Source organism: Filicampus tigris, chromosome 4 (assembly GCF_054856515.1).
Source record: "Filicampus tigris isolate MCC_2025a chromosome 4, RoL_Ftig_1.0, whole genome shotgun sequence".
Lineage (NCBI taxonomy): Eukaryota > Metazoa > Chordata > Actinopteri > Syngnathiformes > Syngnathidae > Filicampus > Filicampus tigris.
Window position 1 is genome coordinate 19,198,307 of NC_141220.1, and position 21,264 is coordinate 19,219,570.

The 21,264-nt window shown below is 39.5% G+C and overlaps 1 protein-coding gene across 1 annotated transcript; it reads right to left on the reverse strand.

The window, feature by feature from the left end:
- Window positions 1-112: 112 nt before the first annotated feature.
- Window positions 113-21,195, reverse strand: LOC147148815 (anoctamin-9). The gene is made up of 24 exons (XM_086029302.1): window positions 20,907-21,195; window positions 14,997-15,071; window positions 14,037-14,141; window positions 13,798-13,934; window positions 12,913-12,962; window positions 12,774-12,832; window positions 11,415-11,494; window positions 10,696-10,830; window positions 10,512-10,605; window positions 10,363-10,423; window positions 8,348-8,430; window positions 8,156-8,260; window positions 6,824-6,988; window positions 6,708-6,744; window positions 4,887-4,998; window positions 4,742-4,799; window positions 4,571-4,668; window positions 4,282-4,478; window positions 3,615-3,767; window positions 2,358-2,505; window positions 2,141-2,263; window positions 1,857-1,950; window positions 1,633-1,745; window positions 113-1,042 (listed from the first exon to the last, which is right to left on the reverse strand). The coding sequence occupies exons 1-24, from the start codon at window positions 21,033-21,035 to the stop codon at window positions 1,018-1,020; spliced, it is 2,436 nt and encodes an 811-aa protein (XP_085885428.1). The 5' UTR covers window positions 21,036-21,195; the 3' UTR covers window positions 113-1,017.
- Between the last annotated feature and the right edge of the window lie 69 nt (window positions 21,196-21,264).

Here is a 21,264-nt window from a genome sequence, read left to right on the forward strand (position 1 = left end):
CTACCATTGCCATCAAAACAAACATACGTTTCTGACAGCGTTAAAAAAAGGTTTACTCGTAACTTTAATACAAATGATAATTTTACAGAAAATATTAATAGAGCTCTTAAAATTATCACTCAAGTCTGATTTATTCATTCACTTTTCACACCCCATTTTATGCAATCACAGTGCGTCAACAAATCACACGTTATTTTTTATCGATAACACAAATATTTATTCATAGTTGAGATGTCAGCCTTTCATTTGTTGATTGTAGTGTAGAGCAATATACTGTATGCTGATGATTACTATAGTCAAGTGCTCAACATAACCGCCAGAAGACCTTTATTTTGGTCAGGATCAGAAAGAGAAACTATTCAAATAACACTGACAAGCAACTGTAAACATTGTTTATATGTATATAAAAGCCTCTGCCAGCAGTAGATTTACATGCATTTGGTGTCAAAAATGTAATTTGGAATCTTTTTTTTTTTTTACATTTCTCAATTGTCCCACTCAAGACAACATTATATCTCTGTGAGGATATGACATTTTCTTTTATTTATTATAAAACATTACAATGCAAAACATTTCAAAGCCCTCTGTCAGTCTCTCGGCAATAATGGTGATTACCATAACGCTTTTCACGATATAAGGCAACATTGTAATACAATCAGTACAGACTGTGCACCAGTCGTATAAATTATCATCAGGCGAGGACTGCAAATAAAAGTCACAAATTAATCAGGAAAAAAAACATTCAGTGCATTCTTACAATAGAACACCAATAATCTCATTAAAGACAACAGCAAAATGAGTGACTTTACACTTGTTTAGTCCAAGAATACGTCCGTTCATTTCATATGTGGAAATCCACACAGCCATTATATACACAGACAGTCGGAGCCCTCTATCTGAACACTTCAAGGTGATTAATGGCTTGGAAGTTGACCCAAATCACAGCTGTGATCGTTGGGGACACTTTCAATGCACAAGGCAACACTGGGTTCACATTCCGTTTGCTCCAGCAAAATGTCAGCGCTGGCTCTCCTCAAATGACCTGCGGAGAATTCAATTGGTCTTTACATTCGGAATCTCTGTCAAGGAATTGAAGTTTACAATTATTCCAGCAAAAAAAGCTGGACAAAACAGATAAGTGAAGGTAAATGCCAAGCTGTATTAACAAGCTGGGCTTCATTTGCACACCACCTTGGCACAAAACGTATTTCTTGTTGTATTGTCATAATTGCTGAGTCATTGCCAATTCTATGAGATGACATAAGCGTTAAAATATGTGTTTGTGAACAGTGAGAATCTAATTAAAAGATGACGAGGTAAGGCTGGCTTCTGTACATTTTCTCAAACAGCCACAAGCCCTGCTTTAATCAGACCTTTAATTATGGATGTTATTTGTCATCATACTTAATAAACAGTGTGTGGATGGATTTTTCTGAAAAAACTGTCAACGTGACTGATGCGGTTTTTGGTAACTCAAGCAAGAGGGTGTTTTGGTTTTTTTTTTCCTTGAAAAGTGGTGATTTCGTAGCTGTGAAGATTTTTGCCTCACAGGGACGATATGTGAACACATGGGATTTATTTTAAAATGTAACTTTGATACAAAATCACAGAAGCTGAACTACAAACTCTCACCTGAGCTCTTCTTTTAGTCTTTTGAGTTTATCAAAGAGACTGTCATTCTTGACGCGCATGGGTGCGGCTGGTACGAACCAGGCTGCGATAAATTTGCATATGACCACAATGTGCTGCAAGGAGAGATGACATCATTGTCTCAAGGGATGACAATACGATATACAGGATGTTGTTATTGTAATTAAGTTAGTGAACACGTTCGGTCGCATTGAGCTGAAGCTTACCTCGAACAGGATGACAAATGCGAAGCGCACGGCTAAAATAAGCCAGAACTGTGGCGTAAGGTTGTAGTCCTCACTGTTTCTGTAGTCTTTATAGCTGTGAAGAGGAGAGCTAATGTTACCTTAGCAACCAATCAATACATTTCAGTGTTTGACAAGCAGGCAACAAATAACGTTTATTGAATCAGAATCTGTCTGCTCTATCTATAATAGTGGCCACAGTATTGAAAAGGCCATACATTATGCAAGTGAGAATGTCTCTGTGTGAGTGACAACTGCGAACAAACCTGCAGGAAGAGACATTCATTCCATTTGGAGTCACCATTTGAAGAAGGGAAAACTCCTTGCGGATTTCCAGGTTATCCATGCTGGCAGTGGACAGAGTATTGTTTATGTAGCCAACCATGCAGCTTAGGAGAAAGAGAGATACACAATTTAAAATAGGATGCGCAGGGCGTAGCGGATTGGTGATAATTTCTTTTGAAAGAGACGACACACGCTCACTCGATATCGGTCGCCGTGCCGTTGGCGCAAGGTCCATAGTGGTAACGGTACACCAGTCGAGGGATGAAGTCTGAGGACACGCCAATGACCAGCCCGTTTGCAATGACGGCTAAGACCCCGATAGCCTCCAACAAGTTTATCCACACACCTTAAAGCAAACATTTGAACAAATACATGATAACATTTAAAGACCTATTCCAAGAGAGAGTGTTTTGATTCAAACATGCAGTTTTTGCAATGGCCACTGGGTGGTTCATTGTGCAAAACTGCCCTTGTGCTTTGGTGTTCTAGTCCAAATCGGAGGTTCTCACACTTTTGACACCAAGTACCACCTAGAAAAAATACTAACCACAAAACTTGAAGTGGAACTTATTGCAAAACCAACAAACCAAAAAGGCTCCCCACCCCACAAAAGTTTCATATTTGATACTATCTTGTTCTTACTTCCTTTTACACATGTATAATAGTTAAGAATGTTAAACAGACAGTTTGACTTTGCAAATAGTTATAATAGAAAAAATAGCAAAAGACATATTGGAGATTTTAATGAAACATGTGTTGTTTCTATTGTTTTCCACATTCTGAAACGCGAGAACACCTTCCAGAATGTGAAAAACATGCTGATCAACATCTTCAATTTTGTTGAAATTCAGCATTATAAAAGTTACTCTGTGAAAAGGAGAAGTCAACCCCCAAATTTTCTTTACAACATACTGCATGTTCTATGCAGCTCCACTAGTCTAAACACGGCATTCTGATTGATATTGTGTTTGTGGAATACAAAATAAGCAGCAAAATCCACCTGTTTTTATCCATCTCAGGGGGCGGTCATTTGGTCACTTGCTGTCGACTGAAAATGACATCACAGTTGCTCAGGGCTCAGGTAACGACCAATCAGCTTCAGAAAAAAAAACAGGTTAGCTGTGATTGGTCGTTACCTGAGCCCTGAGTAGTTGCGATGTCATTTTCAGTCGACAGAAGTGACAAAATGACAAGATGGATAAAAACTGGTGGATTTTGCTGCTTAACTCATATTCCACTTACGCAATTGTATTCAGAATGCCGTGTTTAGACAATATTGGGGGCACATATAACATATTATTGTAAATAATTTTTGCTGGTTGACTTCCCCTTTTACATCTTTGTTGAGTTTTTCACAATACAAAACATCCTTTTTTTTTTTTTTTTTGGCTTGGGAGCAAAAACCTGAATCACAACAAGCAGCTTGTATTGTTTCTCCACCATTGTCCAACACACCAATATCATTGGTCTTCTTGGGAACCAGCCTACGCTCAAGGGTGACCATCTTAATGGCGTCCAGGCGAATCTCAATGACGTTATTGATGAGGGCCAGCAGTGGAGCGAGAGGAAACGCTGCCACAAATATGGTGGTGAAGCTGAACTGGATTACTGCATGCAGGAAAAAACAAATTAATCAAACAAAGCAGCTATTTAAAGCGAAGTCAACCAAAACATATTTAATTCCGGAATATGTTCTATGCAGGCCCACTAGTTGAAACACGTCATTCTGATTAATATTGTGTTTGTGGAATATGATTTAAGCAGCAAAATCCACCCGTTTTGAGCCATCTCATGGGGCAACGGAAAATGACATCCCAGTTGCGCAGGGCTCAGGTAACAACCAATCACAGCTTACCTGTTTTCTGAAGCTGAGCCATGATTGGTTGTTATCTGAGCCCTGAGCAACTTTGATGTCATTTTCCCTCGACACAAGTGACAAAATGGCCGCCCCCAGAAATGGTTAAAAATGGGTGGATTAACTCTTATTCCACAAACGTAATATTTATCAGAATGCCTTGTTTCAACTATTGAGCCTGCATAGAACAAATTCTTGAAAAAAATATGTTTGAGTTGACTTCGTCGTTAACTTTTTTTCTTTTTTTTTTTCCCAGACTATATGTACCCATTTCTAGGAACTCTTTGAAGAGGCTGAAGGAGTCCACATCATTGAGGCGGTAGTTGTTTAGCCAGTCTCGCAGCTTGCAGTTATCGCACAGCTCAGCTCCATGTTTAGTCTGAGATTCTTCTTTTAGGTAGCGGTGGGCGCATTTTCTCTGAAGCTTGTGAGTTCTTCTCCTCTTCAGCCACTTGCCAAACCATCTAATGCCAGCAAGAGAAAAGACAGACTATTTTGGACCCGTTGTTGCGAGAGCGCGTACTGGATAATGTATATGCAACGGCGTCATACGTACGGGCCGGTGAACTCAAAGACATTGCTAATGGTTTGCTTCAGGACCATTATGATGGCCATTTGGATAAAGAGGTCCGTGAGACATCCACTGGGATGACACTGCACAGATGGATTGAAAACAGTCACGCGCAAACGAAAAATGGGAAATTTGGCTTGTGTCATGGTTACTCACCTCTTCTAGCCTCCATTTACTCGCAATACGCACATAATGACCAGGATGGCCATTTATCCTGTTGATTCAAGTCACGACATGGACGTGAGTCATTAGGAACGTACATTTTAATGCATTCGATTGTGTTTGTTGTTGAGTTTCTCACCTGCCGAGAAAAAAGGCTACGTAGAAGAGCGAGGAGAAATAGGTGAAGAACTGGAAGGTGAACATCTTGACGGTGAAACTCCTCTCAGTGGTAGCAAACGATCTGGTTTTCTCTGCCACAGACATAATTCTTATTAGCAACGAGGTTAATCTAGTGATGAGACAGCCAGAGCTGGGCATTTGACCCTTTTTTACCGGTCCGTCCTCCGTCCGCGACCTGGGTACCCTTCCAGCCTCATCCCTCCGTCCTTATCCATAAAAATGATCCCCCTAGACCCCATCCCTCTTCGTCCTTTAAAAAGCGCTTCCGTCCTTGCATTCCGTCGAACCACCCCACCAGCCCCCTTCCGTCCTTGCATTCCTTCGGGATAAGGGATAAGGTACTAAATGTGGACAGTAAAATTAACACAAGTATTCCGGATTACACACACAAGACAGGCTGGTTGTGTTCCTGTCATTGCGGTAAAATGGCTGACTCCTGTGGCATTATCCATGGTATTACATGTGTTGAACCACTAGAGGGCAGAATATGCATGTGCAATATGAGTACTGGTAAGCACATGAAAAGCGTTGTGCAGGCAATTCATTTTTTGGCTATGTAGAAGAGAACATGTAGTGACTGAATATATATTTGCATTAGCTTTAGCACAACTAAAGATGACCAAAATAAAAACTATATTGCCAGTGGGATTTTTTTTTTTGGTTGGGGGGAGGGGGCGGGGGTCAAAATTCAAGATATATATATATATATGTATATATATATATATATATATGTATATATATATATATATATATATATATATATACTGTACATCTTATGTACAGTATACCGAGTTAATAATTTCACAGCTATACTGACACCATCGACACCCTGACACCCCTACAGTTGGGCGTTTTTTTTAAAAACACTTGCAATTCTTCGACCTGCCTCTCATTGTCATCAATGAGCTTCTCTTTTGGTTACCCAGTTCAAAGTTCAAACAAAGTTAGTCACCAAATTGTTTGTTTGTGACAACGTCTTGATATCATAACAACACTTTGCTCTCTTTCTTACACAGTATATAGAGTATAAATATTTTCTTAGTCGAACCTACTACTAAAACCCACAGACAGGCGCTAACGTCACTGAAAAAATGTGTTGTCTTCACAGGCTTCTCGTTTAACCAAAAATTGAACAGTCTATTTTTTTTTAACGTGCGCCTGGGACACCGGATCTGTGCCACATGGCTCTCGAAAGTTATCAGTGTGTCAGCTCCTGTTTGACTGACAGACCCTCTACGTGGGCAAATACCAGACAACTCAAGCGTTTTCCAAATTCAAGACCGCACAGCTCACTTTACAATTACATCAGGCTAGTTTTTGTCTACTGTTTGCAAATCATCTAGAATGCGACAACGTGAATGGATATTGGCATTGTTTCTTTACGTTTTGTGTGTGTGTGAATGTGTAGGCTGGTCGCTCTTGTTTTGCTTAGTGCAGGAATGCGTGTGAATGAAATTTAGCTCCCCTTCAGCTCTTCAAACCAGTTTGGACTGTCAATCAAATACAAATAACTTTTCAAAGCCAAAAACGATTATGTGTCGAAAGAATACAATAACGCTTTGTAAATACGGCACAGCAAGCCTTGGTTTGCGCGCAAAACGACAAGAGTAACGGGAAATTAAGAAATATTAGAACATATATACGAATAGCAGGATTACTTATAAAAAATAAGTCCAATGTTTGCCCATGACATTTGCGCAGTACAGGACACTAAATTGGCAGCTGAATTCTGCACATACTAGAATATGGACCCAAAGCAATACCGATGAACTTACTATACCTAATTCACAGAGTTTCATGGCCACTCTCCTGTTGACCTGCAACCATAAAAACATGATCAACCTCACAAATGACGCTACAAAATGAAGACAAAGATGCATTCAAGGCTTTTTATACCCGTGTCATGACGGTGATGATCAGGTAATGAAGGACGGCTCCCAGCATCATGGCTATGCTGTTGGAGTGCGTGCTCATGAACTCCCATGAGCCCTCAGCCAATTGCACCGCTACGATCACCCTGAACACCACCAGCGCGTGCGTCAGACCGATGATAACCAGTATCTGCGAAAACACATGATTTAGATCCCTAACCACCGGGATGAGGACCAGAACCAATCCGTGGGATTCAGAGAGAAACTGAAGAAAAAATATTTTATTGCTCATCAGTAACTGAAAGAAGTTTTATTTTAAATATCAGGGGTATGGCTGTGCCTCTGTACACATCAAAGGGCTCGTCTCTGTCATGTATTAAAAAAAAAAAAAAAAAAGTAAGCCCGCAAGCTAGCAAAAATTAAAAAAAAAAAAAAAAAACATGTCTTTTGAGAGCTTTTATGGAAAGGGTAAATGCCAAATGATGAGACAAAAGAAGCGTCAACACTTTCAAGGAAATGAAACCTGCATTCAGGAGATACATCAGCAGTCTGATTGAAATGAGTGTTATTTCTACAATTGATTCTCACGCACCAAGCCCACTCGGTGTAATATGGGGCAACCGGTATGAAACTCTTAACACAGAGACGGAACTAACTGGGATTTTACTTTCGCACATACGTCACAGTCATGTTTTCATGTTAACAAGTGCCACTTAAATTTAACACGATAGTTAATTAAGGCACATTCAATAAACTAACGTAATCCAAAGGATAATGATTAACGGCCTTAGTGACGGAAAAAGCTCAGCACTGAATACCGCCATGCATCCTGGGAAACGAAGAGCGGGAGACAAGTACAAAGGTACACAAACAACGGCATTTGTTTAAAGTACATAAGGTTGGCCATCCCTGGTCTAGATGACTACTACGACTGTTTATTTCTTCAAACGGTATTCTGTTCAACAGTGGGCTCCTTTGGGAAGGCATTCACATAAGGCCGAACTATTGTTTGTAACCTTAAATGTCAAAACACATTTTGGACATCATCGTTTCCCATCACCCCAAGATGGGACAGGTACATTTTCGAGAAACTAGGATAAGGCCCCGATTAAATAGAATAACTACATCCAGTGTAATGGTGAGTAATATTTGTAATCATTTATTTGTTTTTGTGCTGGTCCATCAAAATATTGCGTGAAATCGGTCCATGGAACACACAAAAAAGTAAAAAAAAATGGGGACAACTGTGCTGTCTATCAATAACAACCCCAATTACTTTATCCTTATCACAATAGCAAATTGGCACGGATTTTCCTTTGAACCTCATTGATGTTACTGGCAAAGACTAAGTACCCACCATAATTATTACGCAGATCAAAACCAGCGTGCTGCGCAGATAGGAGTGCTTGAATTTTTTGGGTTCACAGTTAACATTGTTGACAATCTCCAAGATGAGTTCTTCCTAAAAAGACATCAAATGAAACAAACACAATCAAGAGTTAGCCTAGCACAAAAAAATTCTTAATTGAAAAAGAAAGACTGATTATACCTCCTCCTCACACCAATCGGACACCTTCCAGTCACACACATAGGACGTTCGATGTCTCTTCCAGAACTCCAAAAACAGTGTGGCTGTAAAAAGAAAAGGTTCAAAATTAATCAACAATGCCTTGACAATGGACCAGAATGTGCACTGTGGTTTTAGCGCTTTGTTAATATACTGTAGTCTTCTTCTATGAGGTTTAACCTCACAAGGGTCGTGGTTGTGCTGGGGCCTATCTCATTCACACGTGCTGTATGACATGAACCTAACAGCGTACTTGGAGAACAAATGCCACACGGGAAGACGAGAGCTTGAATTCAAACCGCCAACTTCAGAACTGCTAACTACTCATGCACACTTCTGCTTGATAATATACTGTATCATAATTTGTTCTAAATAGATTACATTGGATTATAACCATGTTTCGGGAAATATTTTTAAGTAGGTCACGCAGGTCCTACGTCCTAAGTGCAAAGTAAGAAGATTCATTTCAACATCCGTGCTCCACATTTTATACCCTCAATGCATTCTTTATCTTTCTAGCTCACCCCGCCCTTTTATGAACAGTCGTGCAGCGCCTTTGTTACTTTGGAAGACGGCACTTCCTCCTACTTTTCTCAGGGCTGTTCAAATAAAGTGAGACCAAAAGTCATTGGCTGAATCAATATTGGACTGCTTGTCTACACAGGATGCATCCAGAAAAACTCTAAACAAAACCTTGAAAAAAAGCATTCTCTGCAGGCTTCAACACGATTCTAATATTTGTTCCATTAAATTGAATTCATTTATTTCCAACAGTCATTTCTCGTCAATTTCGCAACTTTTCTCTTGGCTGCACTGCTTCTGGTGTGTGTATAAGGACGTTATTTTATTTTTTTTCTTGTCCATTTAGATTTCAGTCCTCTCTGTGCTGCCATGTCAATCTAATCTAGCCAGGGACTTCAGAATCAGCAGTGCTGGTCAATGTAACTTAAACTATATAAGCAATGGGAGTGTTTCTTTAAGCAATTTGATTTCAAGTTTGCCACACCGTGACCACCTAGCTGGCCCACAATAATGCATCTTTTCATTCTCTGATTGGTTGGTCGGAACAAGGCTTGTTACAGCCAACTTCGACAAGCAGGTAAACAATACATGCCTTTGAGTATTGTTGTATTGTCAGTCTACATGTGTTGCTGCACCGGTTGTGTTTGACTATCTGAAATCTGTTCCTAATCGCATTGTAACATCGGCCACATAAGTGCTATTCGTAAGCGCGTTAATGGAAATTCCCCATAATGCCTTAGCATTAAGCTAGCGGACTTAAAGACAAAGTTATGTGGTTGTTTTAAATACAAAACATGTAATTGTCTTTCTTCTATGTTAAGTTTGACAGTAAACCTTTACTGTGAGTGGCATTAAACAGCTTGAAGCCTTTTTTGTGCCGTTGCTCACAGGCTCACGGGGACACAAGGAGGCTCTTGCAAAGGAGACTTATATTACAATTCTCATTATGGTTATGGATTATTGGCCGGTTATTTAACTCCAATCAGCAACAAAAGTTGGAAGTGGAAAGCTCTTTCCTTTATGTCAAGGGATATAATGGTAGTGTTTGAGGTGCAAATGGCTGCAACAACAGATGTGCAGGTGACCGTTCCCACGGGGTCATCAGGTAAGTTGATCACCTCTCTTATGTTTTACTTAATTGTACATTCTAAACAATACAACATCAAACCGGTAACATTTTGTTTTTGGCAATACTCCATCATGGACAAGTCACGCTAGCAACGTAGCTGCCTTGGCGTTCCACCTTTGCACGTGTGATAGCGAGCTAGGGGTGTTTCATTAGAAAGAGATGTGTGTGGGAGGGGATGATATGAGGCTCCATTCAAATCTTGCTAGCAGCTTCAAGACAAAATACTCCAGGTCCAGGTAATTCCCCAATGAAGGCCGAGGTACAAACTGCACAGCCCACCACTGACTTCATCAGGGTTGTTTACATGACACTTCCAAGGAAATGGTTTTAAAGACACTCGACTCACCCCATACTGCCATTACCATGGCAAACAGCACAGTGCCTTCATTGTCAAACAGCAGGCTCACCTGTGGACATGTGAAACCATCAGTAAGCCTCAAGAAAAAAAAAAACAACAAAAAAAAAACCCCCATTAAAGCCAATTAGCCAACCAACCTTGGCATAGGTGCATGTGTCGGACAACAGCCACACTTTGCATCGCTTGTCACAAAGAGGGCACATGACCAAATCGATGTCGCAGACCTCCTTTCTACAAGAAAACGATCACTTGGATTGCTCACAGAGTCCCATTAATGCTGCTGCCGTAACGGGTATCTAAGCTGCTTGAGTCAGATCTTACATGAGGGGCGACGTGTTGAAGAAGGCGAGACCATAGAGGAAGACAATGACCCCGATGACAGCGGGAGTAATAAGCATATATGTGTACCAGCCCAACCACAGGTAGTACAAGGCCACCTTCTCTCCAAAATAGTTCCTGTAAACACAAGGTGTCTTTCAAATAGTGTTTTTTAACCTTTATTAAGCCAAGACACACATTTAATACAAGAAAAATGTCACGGCACACCACCAAACAAAGATGTCACAAAAGAATGAATCCTGAAATAATAATGATCTCGCTCAATAACCTCACAAATGGACGTGCTGAGCATGAACTTTATGGCTGTTTAAATGAGCACCAAGCTGATACACACACAGGAAGCTAAAATTCTGTTGTATGAATGGCAACAGGTGAACACACTCAAATAAAGAGAAACTATATAACAAGACACGCCATTTTGTGAGCGTGAGGTTTTTTTTACAGCACAGCTCACAATGAAGTCATTATGTTGTTTGCATGCTATGCTATTTTTACCAAAGTGAAGTGAATCATCATAGGCATTAAGTACTTTCTTTCTAATAATTACTCCAAACAAGGTGTGTGTCATACGTGTCACGTGCTAAGGACGGCACCCTGACTTAAACCACTTCACAAAAGAATAAAAATGGTGAACAATATGGCCACAAAGGCTTGATGTGTGGACAAGCAGAAGTGCGTGGAGAGAATGTTGCAATTCCAACCTGACAGCAGTAATGGGTTGCCCTTGGAAACAAGCAGTCCATCGAGCCCAACTCTCCGTCAGCTCTCGCTGTTTCTTTTTCTGCAGAGGTAAAGCAAATTGGCAACATAAAGAGAACGACAGCACACAGCGAGGATGGCATCATTATATGCCTTATACTGTCATTTTCATATAATATGATCAATAACGGTAAAGACACTGTTTTAATTTTGCCATTATGTCGCCTTGGTTTTACGGTGGACCCCACTCGGCACCCGCGGATTGAAATTTTTGCTGTGTTTTTTAAAAAATAATAGATATATTTCATGATTTCTGATATTTCATTTTCCACGTTAACCCTATTTTTGTGGATAATGCATAATTGATGTTTATCAGTGTTTTTTTTTTTTTTACTTCCGTGTTAAGCAATAGAAGGATTTCGAAAGATTTCGAAAAATGTGATTAGCATTTTCAGAAAGCACGTTGCAAATCATGAAACTTCATTTATCACACATAACAGAAAAGACACTGTGGCATTAAAAGTTTGAAAAATATGAGTTGAGAATATTTACTGTATATCTTTTTCCAAGAAACAATTATTGCCATTTATTCAAATATTCTTATCAGTAAAACAGTTTTTTTTTTTAAAGGAAATTCAGTTGAGCATGTTATTCCTCAATCAAATTGATCAAATGATATAAAAATGACCCAGATACAAATAAAAGCACAAATCAGCACTGCATGTAAATAGCACGTGCTACTTTGCCTACACTGACTCTTGCGAGAGGAAAAACCAGCTGACATAAAGAGAAGCAGGCGTGAAGAAATCAAACCGAGACACTTGAATGACTCACTGCCGAGACGTCACTAAATGACTCCCATACAGCCGCTGTCGGTTGCTAACATTGGTACGAGCTATCCCTTTCTATCGCCTTTCTTTCTCTTTTCTCACACATTCCTGCCGAGAATTTTCAATAGAATTAACTGTTAAACCCGAAGATCCAATCCAAGCTTTAAAACGGCTAATCGATTTAGGTCAACCTAGAGTAATATAATTTTATATTGTATTACGTTAGATACAACTGAGTAAGCTTGTTTTGTTAAAGTGGATCCTTTAATGCTTCGCTGCAGAAAGAACCGATCAGCCACGAAGAGTAAGCAGATTATTTTCGCCCTATTGAACTGCTTCAATAGCTCATCCTTTTATTTCTAAACATCAGTCATGGCTCAAAAACCATTGAGAAAGAGTTTGGGAAGACCACAGTTGTTTGTTTTTGCTAAGTGTTAGACTGCAGTTTTTTGATGTGGACAGCTGGCGTTTGCAACTTGTCCTACGAGTTAAAATCAATGACAGCATTATGAACTCCGATGGGGTGTTTACCTCATGCAGGCAGAACCTTGCCTCAAAAACCTTCATCTTCATCAGATCTCGCAGACCCTCTGGCAAGATTAACAGATGAGTCAAGATTAGCTTTCACCATTTTCAAAAGAGGATTGGCGGTGTATTGAATGTATCTTACCTCCTGAACTGATAGGTGTGTGATTCAAGATAAAGTGGACAACCCTTATCCTGAAAGATGAACATCATTTCAACAAAAATAGAGTAGAACAAAAATAGAGTAGAACATCGAACGGCCCTAAAGTTGTACAATTTGGAATTCAACCAAAATGCTTAGGAAAAATGTGCCTCGTAGGATGGATAAAACTAGTTTCAAAAAGTGTAATTAAGACAAACGTGACACACAAACACACACGAATACAATAGCGTGCCAGTGCCTTGTAGCTCTCTTCAATTCGTCTCTCTCTGCTGCGGACACCATGCTCATTTTTTTTTTTTTCTTATCAACACAATCACTTTACACGTTTCACTTTCTTTGGAGTCAAACCGACGGATAATTTACAGACCTGGAACAAGTGACATGCAGATTTTTTTCTACTTCACTGGAGCAATATAGAGTCTAAAGCACTCAAGGTAATGAAAGCCATTCCTCGCAAGTAAAAGGCAAACAAATATTTTTCATTCATTTTATTTATTTATTTTCTTTAAATCAACCAAACATTGGCTTGAATCTCAAAAAGCAAATAAATTGTGGCCACTTGTAAATTGAGGCACCGCTGTATCTATACAGTCCGTCCGAAGAGAAAAATTGCGTCATTGTAGGCCTACCAGCATCCTAGACTGTTGATCTGCGTTCTCAATTCAGCAACAAACAAGCTCTTTGTAGCACACGCATATTGTCAAAACAGACTTATCTTCTCTATGCAGGCTTCAGAGCTACAGTACATCTCCTATGTAAGTACATTTGTTGCTTTTATGAAACTAAGCGCGTATCCGCTTGTATGTACTTTCTGTAGCTCTCACTTGTCAACGCTTATTTCACGGTCAGAAATGGAAAGAGTTTTACCTGGTGCTGAGAGGCACATTATTCTGGTCTGAGCTCCAGTTACAGGCATCAGAAACTTTGAGCAGGTATCTGTACTTCTCAAAAATCTCTATAGGGGCCTGGATGCCAAAGAAGACCAGGTCATCGTCTAGAATTTTCTGTTCAAAGGAAAGATGAATAATGTTACTTAAGTGGTATACGTGGACGCAGTTGTTTAACAGTACTTGAGAAGACATGTCAGTTTGGGTTTCCCCACTCACTGTGACTTTAAAATTCTTCTTTTTCAGTTCTTCAAGCAATTCATTTTGCTTCTTGATGGACTCTCGATCCAGGTGCTCTCTCGTTTTCGCAACCAGGACATAGTCCTATGAGAGTGGGTTGTACTGTATCTCAAAAACAATGTAACATGAACTGAATCATTGCCATTTAACAGACATGTGATGTCATAACAACAATCAGTAACTTGTTCTTTCTGGTGGGTTGATGGACACAACTGTAGTGAGATCCAATACACAACCTGCATCCAAAAAGAGAAAGCCGGTTTCGATTGACACTGTCAATCAACAGAATGTGACGATTAAAGTTTAGTGTGATTGCTGTCGGGTGGTGCAGAATTGCTGTTTGTATCACGTAACCAAATAGGTTAAGCAAAGCATTAGTATTTTTGTAAAGGCAGAAAGCGCTTGTATTGGATCTCCCAATCAAGTGTCTAGTGAATATAACCGTAACTGTAAAATGGAAGTCAACCCAAACATGTTTTTTTTATGTTATGTTCTAAGCAGGCCCACTAATCTAAACATGGCATTCTGATTATTATTGCGTTTGTGGAATATGAGAAATTCACCCATTTTTAGCTAGCTCAGGTGGCGGCCATTTTGTCACTTCACTGCTCACGTGTTATCTGAAGCTGAGCCATGATTGGTCGTTATCTGAGCCCTGAGCAACTTCGATGTCATTTTCAGTCGACAGAAGTGACAAAATGGCCGCCCCCTGAGATGGCTAGAAGTGGGTACATTTGGTGTTTAACTTATATTCCACAAATACAATATTAATCAGAATGCTGTATTTCAACTAGTGGGCCTGCATAGAACATATTCAGGAAAAAATATGTTTGGGTAGACTTCATCTTTAAATGGTAACAAAATATTACAATGGTTCTTAACACTGCTTTGTTAATAAACCATAAAATACATTCAGAGGAAACCTAAAATTTTACTTACCAAATGAGGAAGTGACATCTGATCATTGCCATTCTCTCTTACAACTCCCATTAACTCCAGTAGCTCTATGCTGGGCTATTGAACACAACCATAACAAGCAATGCATTATTGAGTTGTCATCTAATTTCTTTTCAACATGACACTGGGTGAGTAAGACATGATGGCTTTAGTTAAAAGAATAACACTCAGGCTGCTGATAAAATCAATAGAAAGATCACTATCAAGAAAAGAATCTAGTTAAACTCTCACGTGGGCGCTTGTGCGTGTTTGTGTGCATGAGTGGGAAAGAGAAGGCCGCTGTTTATCACCCCTCTGCGGCCATTCTGACTCACCACTGTCAGTGGACGAGGTTAATCTAACGTGACGGAGGCGCATGTGGTGGTATGTACGTTCTCAGTGTCACGCTGTGTGAGTCACAGATGCGTTTCGCACAACACTGCATGCGGCCGGCCGTGATTGTGAACCAACATGATGACAACATAATGGCGCTAAATTGCGTACACCTACGCAAGCTTCACAGCAATCAGATCCAACATATTGAACGTGACCATTTGAATTAGTGGACTGGTGCATAGTAAGGCTGAACAATTAATCAAATTCATAAACTGTCTTTCATATTAATTCATGGTTCATATCTTTATTTTAGCATAAGCATAGAAAACTAAAATATTCATAATAAATCAGATTTTTTTTATTGTTATACGGATTAATTTATTGATTGTTTTTGTTAAAAAATATATAGGAAGAAACCTTGAAAATCGCAAGTAGATTATTTTTCAAAATCATTCAGCCTTTATTAATGGTCTAATGAGTCGCTACTAATGTTAGTTCACTAGACCCCGCTCATTTGGTCAAAACTACAAGATTGCAGGATCGTTGACATTTTACTAACATCTTTAAGCAAAGTAAAACAAACTACTTAATCATGACATTGTATTGTTAAGTTTTCTTTCACCCGTTGGTGAAAGGTGATAGGTGTGTGGTGGCTCCCATTAAAATTAAGATTGGAATGATTGGTAAATTCTAAACGGCCACATGCCAGATACTGTATGAGAGGGGCTGTCACTATCAAATATTTTTTAGAATAGATTATTCCATCGATTAATCGGATAAGAGTTTATTTGGCATTAAATTGTATTGCAGAAGCATTTTTTGCCGTTGATTACTGTTTACTAACCAATTGCTGTTGTTTACTTGGTACAGTTTAGTGATAAAAAATAACAACAACGAAACAACAATCATGCAAAATCACACAAGAGGGTTAGATGTACAATGGTCAAGAGCAAATTTTATTCAAAGATAGCTTTAAATGTAATTTTGATGCTGATTTAAAAAAAAGGCCTTTACTGTTATTTGTAGCACATCAGGTTTTTGAGATTTTTGTTTTCTTGTTTTAAGTTTGAACCATAAAATCTTATGCAATACAGATTTGATCATGAATTGTTATTTATAGCTATGATGTTTCTGAAAAAAATCCACCTGTTGCTTAACCCAACCCTTAATTAATAAATATTACGAAATATAGTCTGATATTACATATTATATTATTGTTACTATTGTTATTATTATGAAAAACTGATGTGCTAGAGAAAAAATGAGGGCAGATTTGGAATCAGTGGAAAAAATCCAGCATATTTTACATGCATTAAAATGACTTTAAAAATGAGTAAAAATTAGTTGACCAGTGTGATTATAATAATTGTTGATTAATGTGATAATCGATTAGTTATCGATTAGTTTTGACACATTTAGTGTGCCCCTGTGTGAAACCACATTATCGAAATTGTTTGTTTTTATTTCACCTATTGAAACTATTTTTTTAAATCTGATTGTGTTATACGTGTTCTTGGTCACATTACCGGTGGGAAAAAAAAGTTGGGTGTCACTTCTTATATCTCAAAATCCTGAAATTTGAACAGGGGCGAGTAGACTTTTTATATCTACTGTATATGTGAGTTTCAGGCACAAGATTCACAAAGTCCAATTTTTGCTCATAATCGCTATTTTGTTTCTATTTATTGTTGCAGTTTGAATGGCAACAATTCAGTGCTAAATACAAATCCATTGATACTGTATGCATCATAAAAGCTGTTAATCAACAATTGGGTTCGAGTATTGAGAGATAAAACTGTGACCTGGAAAACTCAGAAGTTAAGAATGCTCCGTTTTGATTGACACAGTCACAGAGGTATTCATTTAATGTTTTTTCTGTTGTTTGCAGTTTGCAGTGTGAACAACTAGAACCGTATGGAGCATGGTGATTCTAACATTTTAATCTTGTCAAGTGGCTATGGTAAGCAAAGTACAGATAAAACCCTTTCGGCAAGAAGCAACGCAGTTCTACACCCACAACAATCTAATCACAGTGTCAATCACAACTGAGCAGCATTACATTTTAAAGGGAAGACTGTTAATATTCTGCACCGGACTTTTTGCAGACCCATTTGTGAAATGACATAAAATGCTTTTCTCGTGCTGCATGGATCGACATGAAATGGTGACGTGAAACCATTCCTCCACTTTGACCAGTGGATATATTTTGAAGATGGTGTCATGCATGTGTTTGTGTGGGTGCTGCATTGCATGATTCGGTGACATAGCGACTGACAACCTCACACCATACGACTGTGTGTGGCGTATGTTTAAACTATAGAATGCTTAAGTATGATTTCTTACCTGCCTTCTGTGTCCTGGCATGATTGGCAGGCAGCAAGCAGGTTAAAAAGACACAATAATAGAAAAATAGACAAGCCCCAAACTCTCCTCGGCGATAATTCCACGTCTTTCCGTGGCCTGCTCTGAGTTCCCGTGATCAGGCAGGTAACTTCCGTAGTCCTCCTCTGCAACAAACGTGTTGTTGCAAGGAATGTGGGAGCGACTTCACCTGTTGCTGACGGTCTCACGCTGAGCCCCCACCTTTCCTTCGCTTCGCCGAGCAGTGGGCGATGTAAACACAAGCGCCACAAACAGGCGGCGTGTTGTGCTAGCTTCACGCAGAGCAGGCTTGCTCGCCGGTGTCGGTGAGGTCTTCAGGTGCGATGGAATGAATTTATTGTTGCCGCCTCCTCAAGCGATGCGGAGCGACTTGCGCTGCCCACTAGGTGGCAGCAAACCCAATTATTTAAACCAGGGGTGGGCAAGTTTGAGTGCACAACGGCTACATTTTAGTTGGGCTAATAAAACGGATAATGAATAATAATAATTAAATAACGGATAATAAAACGAGAGAGCGAGAGCGAAAACGTATAATTAATAATAATAATTAAATAACGGATAATAAAACGAGAGAGAGCGAGAGAGAGAAAGAGAGAGACAGAGAGAGAGAGAGAGAGAGAGAGAGAGAGAGAGAGAGAGAGAGAAAGAGAAAGAGAGAGAGAGAGAGAGAGAGAGAGAGAGTGGATTTGATCCCCTGATGAATTTGCTCAGTTACAATGAAATGAACAGTTTCCATTTTTCATGTTGTGGTATGCTTATTTAAGGCAATAGATATACTGGAATTAGTCAAATATATGTTTAAAAAACATCCACAATATAAGTTAAAAATGATTCTGAATGTTATTAACTTCTTTTGTCCTCTGAAAAAAAATAAGTATTTAGTGAACATATGTGTCCTGTAGTTCGGGAGAGATTTTGGACCACTCCTCGAAATAGAAACTCTAAAGCACAAGTGTCAAACACAATGGCATCGGGCCATGTCCACCCCTCTGTGAAGTTTGACACAATTTTCTCTTGACTTCTGTTCAAAAAGCCATACAAAATGATATTAGCCAAATATTCAGGCAATTATGTAAAATATGATTATATGGTTTCAGCACAGAAAACATTCGGTTAAGGACAAGAGGTTGAAATGCCTCGAACTCTAGCTACGTGCCTCATTCGTAAAGAAATACAGTACAGCTTAGCTTCTGGATAAAAAGATGTCAAAGAATAGACATGTTTAAGAAAAAACAAAAACAAAAGCAGCAGTATTTAAAGAATCTCTCCCAGCCTTTTCAAAACGAGCCAAAGGAATTCAGTCATTATTAGATGGCAGACATGTCCAAGTTGTGCTGACATTGGGACATATAACGCCCTCAATTACAGAATGAGTTCCTTGAGAACTTAATGATGTTGTTGAGCACTTAATGTTGGCTTCTTGTTCAGTAGTTTTGTGCCATTCTTGAATGGTATTTTTTAAGCAAGAGAGCCCTTTGCACTGGGAAAAAATTACAGTCAAGCACATGACTTCTTGCACTTAATGTTTGTCTCGTGTTCATAGGTTTTGTGCTGTCCTTTAAAGAGGAAATCCACCCAAACATATTTTTTTCAAGAATATGTTCCCAGCAGGCCCACTAGTTGAAACACGGCATTCTGATTAATAGTGCATTTGTGCAATATGAGTTAAGCAGCAAAATCCACCCGTTTTTAGCCATCTCAGAGGGCGGCCATTTTGTCATTTCTGTCAACTGAAAATGACATCACAACTACCCAGGGCTCAGGTAACGACCAATCGCAGCTTGCCCGTTTTCTAAAGCTGAGCCGTGATTGGTCGTTACCTGAGCCCTGGGTAGTTGTGATGTCCTATATGCGCCCCCACCCCCCAGTAGCACCGATGAAAAATTGTAGCCCCCTCAATCATTTAAGTTGCACATCCCTGATCTAAACTGTTGATGTTTTATTTTAAATGTCACTAAATCTGTTCCTGTTTACACAAAACATAAGCGGTTTGTTTTGCATTTTGTTCCCTAACTGTACTGTAGATGAATCGGACCGTGAACTTAAAACAAAGGGTTGTATCGGTCCGTGATTTTTGTCCAACAGTTGACTTCACTTGTGATAATACATTTAAAGTATGTGAGTTCACCGTTATAACTGCCCCCGAGGATAACAATGACTAAAATAATACAAGTATCACACCCCTGCTCTAAAGCCTTCAAGTTTCATGATTGCCACTTGACTTTCAATTGGTTTGAGGTCACTCCATGACCTTAATATGCTTCTTTTTGAGCCATTCCTTTGTTGTCTGGCAGTATGTTTTGGGTCATTGTACCCTTTGCAGAAAAGCAGCTCCAAAACCTGTTTCCTTATCCAAAACCAAATGCTGTTCTTTAGGTCATACTTACAATTATTCATCTTCCAAACACGACAAGTCGAAATGATTCCAAAAACCTTGGGCTCATGTGACCACAGCACTTTCTCCAGAGCCTTCTCTGTGTCATTTAAATGTTCACGGGTGAACCTAAGGCAGGCCTCCACATGTGCTTGCAAGATTGCAGAGGGATCAAACCTGGGAGGGAGTCTTTGGAAACATAAAATACTATTTCACAGCGGCCATCTCTATAGCACTATTCAGGGTCACGGGGAAGGTGTGGGATGGTGTGTGTATTAAGAGTCTTCATTTAACCTACTGGTCCAAAGTTTGGACAAGCCTTGTCATTTATACACAAACAAATGTGCTCTAACTTGTGTTTTTTACTTGGAACTTGTATTTACTGCCATATCCTGGATTACTGTATATTCCCATTTTACAGTCTACCGGATTAAAATCAAAGGTGGTCCCGCTTGTCTTGTCATTACTGGCAACTGTTTACCATTAGACATTGGCAGTGCACACCCAAGAAGTGCCACATGTTGCGGAGAATGGACAATATGAGACTGAAGAAAAAGTGGTTTGGGGAAATGAGTAGCTGTATTTCTGTGCACGCTGCCACACCCCGCAGAGGAACCCAACGTAATTACACGAGTGCAGGGCCGCGGAGGCCACATGAAGAACAGCAAGAGGGCCCTGACACTAAATTTAAACTAAGAGAAAATACATGGGCGATGGCAAGGGGAGGTTGTAGGGGGATGCTTTCCTGAACTGGAGGATGGGACGCAGAGTGGAATTGAGGTTAAACACTGTAGACTGCATCACAGAGAAAATACACTCACAAAACTTTGTTCGGCGACTCCTCTCCATCTCCCCTCTTCACTCTGCTCAGAGTATCGGCTTGCTTTGAGGGATAGCTGTCTGCAGGGAGCTGAGACCCTACTTCCAATCACCCCGACAATAAATATCATAAGGCACAATAGATTAACAAACAAAACACTAGTTGCAAACTAGAGAAATATGATTCAATTTAAAAGAAAAGTGGCCCTATTTCGTTGACTTGATCCAGGTGCAAAGTGCGCAAGGGTGTCCCAGTTCAATTTAACAGAGCATCTTTAGTTAGCTTCTGGCTAGCCGACTTTGTGCTAATTATATGCACTTCGGTGTCATATCCAAATTACAAGTAGGGGCTTTGGTTCC